The sequence below is a fragment of the Protobothrops mucrosquamatus genome, unplaced genomic scaffold (genome assembly GCF_001527695.2).
Source record: "Protobothrops mucrosquamatus isolate PMUCROS unplaced genomic scaffold, P.Mucros_1.0 scaffold10, whole genome shotgun sequence".
Taxonomy (NCBI): Eukaryota; Metazoa; Chordata; class Lepidosauria; order Squamata; family Viperidae; genus Protobothrops; species Protobothrops mucrosquamatus.
Window position 1 is genome coordinate 5,604,280 of NW_015386397.1, and position 5,859 is coordinate 5,610,138.

The 5,859-nt window shown below is 39.8% G+C and overlaps 1 protein-coding gene across 1 annotated transcript in view; it reads right to left on the minus strand.

Moving 5' to 3' along the window:
• Positions 1-2,871: 2,871 nt before the first annotated feature.
• The window catches only part of CAVIN1 (caveolae associated protein 1), a 33,823-nt gene continuing 30,835 nt past the window's right edge, over positions 2,872-5,859 (minus strand). The window contains exon 2 of the mRNA XM_015810463.1: positions 2,872-5,367. Coding sequence (XP_015665949.1) covers positions 4,678-5,367 — 690 coding nt within the window. The 3' untranslated portion in view covers positions 2,872-4,677. The remainder of the gene's footprint in view (positions 5,368-5,859) is intronic.

The window sequence follows — 5,859 nt, forward strand, 5'->3', positions numbered from 1 at the left end:
ATTGGTTCACATATATTTGCTTTCCCAGATTTGCATAAATAAACACATTCAATTTCCTTCCCACATTTTCTCTTTCAACATTGATGTAGATTATTATTTCCCATTACAGTATCATCATTACTCTGATGCTACAATAAGCAATGCAGCAGGGGAACAGGTTGATCTCCACTGGTAGATTTTCTGTACGTTTATGAACACTTTGTAATAAGGATGTATTAATAGTTCATGGAAATAAAGCAGCAACATTGTGACTTTAAAAATGAAAGGGATGGTGCATGAACTTCTGAGGTTGAGGCTAGTCCCTTGATTTATTGTTGGTCATCTGTAAGAGTATTAAACATGAAAGTTGACAAATGGTGGAGAACATATGGTAGCAGTATGGCAGTCCAGGATAGAAAGGTTGCCCGGGTTAGTGACCAACCATAGCTGGGAAGTGGGAAAGTTGGCAGTTGACTGGGCCTTCTGCTTAGATTGAGTAAAAGAGTGGGGACCATTCTGAAAGGCTTTAAATGGCTCAAGTTGGGAAATAGCAGTCTGAAATCAAAAGCGGAAACCATTCGCGCAGGATGGATTTGTAATGGGTTGACAGTGGCAGTTGGAGTCATCCATTTCTGCAGGCTACTAATGGCAATAGGCCAAGCAAATGTGTGAGCTTGACCTAAATGGTTGGAAGAAAATGAATCAGTAGTTTGATTCCATATTTCTTATGTTTATGTGCATCTACCACTGGATTTGAAGAGGTAAAGCAAATGCCTTGAGGAGGAAGTGTAATCCTGTTTTTTATTTCTACCCTTAGAAGCTTACACTGTATGTACCTATAATGAATCTCGACAAGACTGCTTGCCTTTTTAAAAAAAACTTCACTGTTAAGGTATTGATTTCTTTAACATGGCTGTAATGGAAATATATAATTCTTTCGGGAACTTTTAAAAAAGTTTTCATCTGTTGGGAAGGATGAGTTTTTATTTAAAATTTGAGAAAGCTAAATATTATCTAGTCACAATTATACATATCTCTATACTGCTTTTAAGAAAGCAAAAGCCTCTTCACATGCATAAAATAGTTGCAATTGTTAAAAAATGCAAGAACTGAAATATTACCATTTGCAAATGTTCAAACTATAAACTGTTTTGCACAAGAGATGTAGTATACCTATAATGTACTAAAGAAACTAAGACTGATTTTTTTTCTCTTGCCTCAGACATTAGGAAAAAGTGGTATCAGTGGTTTCTGTTACTTCCCAAAAAACAGTAATGATAGTGATTGCATTTAATATGAATTCTGTTTTTGTAATTTTATAGTATGCTGCCTAGAGTCATATTTCTGTGAAATGGGTGATATATAAATATAATAAATGAATATTTAATGATATTCATTTGGATTCAAAGGATGGGATATGAACACTTTAATTAAAACATTGGCAAAGGAGAGCAAGACCCTTCAACACATTTGATTTGGTTGGTTGCCCTTGCTATTATTATCTCTTCTGTTTTATTGGTTTTATTGTATTTGATTGTTGTGAACTGCCCAGAGTCACTCAGGTGGCATAAGCATTTAATACAGCACACTATTAAACAGGGTAGTCTGTATCTTTTTCCATCATTTCATCACATTTTTTTTCTTTTCCAGCTGGCATTCCAGTGTTCTGTGGCTACTAAAACAGGTTTTTTTGGATCAAGTCTAGGTAATCTCCACTTTCCCTCCCTTTAACTGCCAATGTACAGAACAAAAGGATGTGGAAAAGTGTCTGGCACCAGAACTTGAGAACGCTGCTTTAGCGATTAGAGAAAAAATAAAATGCCAAGCCATCAATGAATCAAATTACCTGCAAGGTAAAATCGTGCAAGCCAAGGTGAAAGACAGATAGTCCTCGACTTACGAGCACAATTGAACCCAAAATTTCTGTTGCTAAGTGAGACATTTGTTAAGCAAGTTTTGCCCCATTTTAAACCTTTCTTGTCACAGTTGTTTAGCACATTACCGTAGTTTTTAAGTTAGTAACATGGTTGTTAACTGAATCTGGTTTCCTCGTTGACTTAGCTTGTCAGAAAGTTGCAAAAGTTGCATCGATCACATAATTCCAGGACACTGCAACTGTCATAAATATGAGTCAGTTGCCAAGCGGCTGAATTTTGATCACGTGACCATGGGATGCTGCAATTGTTGTAAGTGTGAAAAATGGTCATAACTCACTTGTCCACCATATATATATATATGGTGGACAAGCAAAGCCATTAACAGTCTTCTCCAAATTAGAGCGTTTTGGTTGTATTAGCATTGCTGCTCTCACCATTCCTGACCAGTATCTTTTAGCTAGGCCAAATGGAAACTTTTGTCTCTTTGAAGGATGACAAGTTGGGAAGGGCTGCTTTAGAGAGAGGACAGTCATTTGGCTAATCCTTCTGCTACTGCTGAGGCAGCTGCTATCTCCCTTCCTTCCCCCACTTCCCAATGTAGAACATAGGGCTAGCTTTAGATTAATGAGAACGTATGGCTGCTCTTTCACAGATCAATTTCTGTTATGTGGTCCTCAGAAGAAAAAAATGAGAAACCAAATAGGTGGCCCCCTACTTTAGGGAGAATTAAAACTAGCAGCAGCATACTGTCTAGCCTTTAAAGTACACACATGCACATAGGGCTCAGGAGAAGTGGTCTTTCACTCATTGCCAATTTCTATAGGTCAAAATGCGACCTATGTCTCATTTCTTATTTGAATTAATTTCTTGCTTTCAGAAACCTTTCCTGAAAAACAGAAGGGAGGTGTTGATGTACTTTAAAAAAAAATATTATTTCATTGTGGAAATGTTCCTGCTTCTAGTTCATTAATCTGTGTAATGTTGTTCCCCAAAACACTTTACACTTGTCCATGTAGAAAAGAAAGTTTATTAGTCATGCTGCTCACCAGGATGCAGTCTTAGAAAAAAGATCATTGCGGCTGCTTGGCACAGCACCCTCTTCCCCACATATTTATTTTCCCCAGAATGAGGCAAGATCCCCATCCCATCTTTGATAGTTTGGAAGGCCAAGCATATCTTACATCCTGGGCTCTCTCTTCTTCTAGATCCTTGACAAGAACTGAAAGGCTTGAAGGAAAGTGCAGTGCAAAGGGAACAATCCTTACTCGCTTGCACACTTCTCAGTCCAATAAGAACACCCGTTACACACATACCATTTCTTCTTGCTAAGGTGTGAATAGCCAAGCCATTTATGGGGATGTTAGAATAGGCAGTTCTGGTACAGATGCAGTAGATATGTTGGATGTAGAATCACAAGATATATGATGGACTCATGGCTGCAAATATTTTCTCCTTGACCATAGAGATACTGGGGGAAAATCTCAGTAGAATGTGAGGAAGGCAGGAAGGCAGGCAGGCAGGCGGGGATGGGGTAAATCACAAAATCATGCAAAGGAAGGGTAGCTACATGTGTCAGAAGATGGGGAAGGAGGCTATTGTCTGGTGACTAGAAAGCGAGGCTTCAGGCTCGCTTAAAAACTGTCCCCTGCAAGCCAAAGAGGTAGCTGTATGGAAGTCAGTATGTGTGTGATTTTGTGTGGTGTATTGTTCAGGGAAAGTACCTGAGAATCCCTTTCCCCGTAACAAATTATCTTGTATTAGGGAATTCTTGCACTTTGACACCCTTTCTATGTGGCAAGTTTAGTAAAAACTGCATGTACTCAAGTATTACACAATTAGTTAAAGCTGGCCTACTGCTGGAGCCCTGGCATAAGCAGAAAACAACCCTGCAGTGCTCTCTGGATCCAGCCCAGGAATGGAAGTCAAGATGCTAACAGAGTAGATGATAGTTGCCTCCTGTTTTGTTGATGTTGTGTAACACTTTATTACTCGTAGCTAAAGCTGTCCACTCTCTGTCCTTGAGCCCTCTTTTTTCCCCTTGACTTTCCCTACTTGTCCAATATTCCTTTCATCCACTTTTCAGCCCCAGATCAGTACCCCTATTTCAACCAAGTTACAAAGTAGCTTCACAGATCTGTGTAGCTAATAGTGCAAATGGACACCCTGTTTATATTACTTCCTGTTGATATATTTATTGGCAATCACTTGACTTTTACTGGTGAAATAAGGCCTACTAAGTGCAACTTTTCCCAAATAATATCTTGGAAATTGGAGTATGCACAGATTGTATGCCTGAATCAGGCATTACATGACATCACAATATCCTTGAATTCAAGCAGTAATTTCCATGTTTCCTTCATTATCCCCTAGTTCTATGATATACTGAGCTAATTCCTTCTTTGTTTCCATGCCTGTTCTTTGTCTTCTGTCTGACAATTTGCTTTCAGGTTCCAGGAAGCATTCATGACATCAAAGAGGATAGCTAAGGGACAGCATGCTTCTTGGGCATAGAAATAGATTATTTCTTGGGTAGCACCTTTGGGAAGTTGCAGTATTGCCATGACAGGCTGGCAAAGCAAGCTTTTAGTAGCAGGAATGGTATTTTTCTGGATTATAAGTATGTCCCATATTCTATATGATGAATCAGAAATATACAAAAATGCACCTTGAAGCTGGGGGTGAGCTGAAAAATTTCTATATATATTGTGTATGTATATGTGTGCATGTGTATGTGTGCGTGCGCATGCCCATGTGAGGCCAAAAAGAGGAAATGTGGAAGATTATATATTCAGCACTTGATGCTTTTATACTGCCACCTGCCTCACTCACTATCACTCTTTTCTTGAAGCACTGCATCTGACTCCTCAGTGATCTGCAGAAGTGTGCTCATCTCAGGGCTTTCGCTTCTCAGCAGATCCGTGTTCTCTGTCTCATCTCCACCAACTTCCACCATCTCTGTGGCCTTCACTTCTACCTCTCCCTCACGGATCTTCTTAACATGAAAGGTGAAAGGTGGCACTTTATAGACAGCTGTCTTGGAACGTGCATAGACTACATGATCTGGGGTAAAGGACTTCTTCAGCTTATCTCGGGAAGTCTTCATCTTCTCCCTGCGTTCAGTGGTGACTATCTTAGTGCCTAACTTGTTCATTCTCTTCTCCAGATTATGTCGAGTCTTCTCCAGATTTTGCTTGGTTTTCTCCAGGTTCTCTTTGGTCTTCAGCTTGGTCTTCTCTAGGTTCTCTCTAGTTTTCAACTTGGTCTTCTCCATTTTCTCCTTAGAGAATGCCTTCTTGAAGTCATCAACCTTCCTCATGCTGCTTCTCTTAATACGTTCTGCTCGTGATTCCTCAATAATCTCTTCAACTTCAACCTCTTCATCTGAGGAGAGCTCAATATGATCCTCTCCAGGGTGCTCCTCACCTGCTGGGATCTCTTCCCCTTCTTCCTCTTTTTCCATTTCTTTTACAGATTTACTTATGCTCAGCTTGGCTGGCAGTTTCACCTCATCCTGCAAAACATAAAGAAAAACTACTGTGTGCATAATTGTTAGATCTTATAGAAATTAACAGGCAGTTAAACTTTGGCCTATGCTATGGTAAGAAAGCAATCTCATTATAACCTTATTAATTCTCTTTTGTTTTAGTTAAAATGGCTTTCCTATTCCTGATAATTTAGTGTGTTAAATACTGATAACAATCATCAATCCCAATCAACTTAAAATTAATCCATTTGTAGACCAGACTAGAATTTTACCTGGAAATCTGATTGTTTAAACCAGGGGTCCCCAACCTTTTGGGCACTAGGACCGGTTATGTGGATAGAGGGGGCGTGGTTTTGTGTGCTGCCTGCATCCTGTGGATGGGGCTTTCCTTGTTTGTGCAGACTGGTTGCTGGCATGCTGCAGCCCGGTACTGGTCCACGGACCGGGGGTTGGGGGTTGGGGACCCCTGGTTTAAATCTTTCTGTTCTTTTGATACCCTACACGTTGAACTAAAAATCC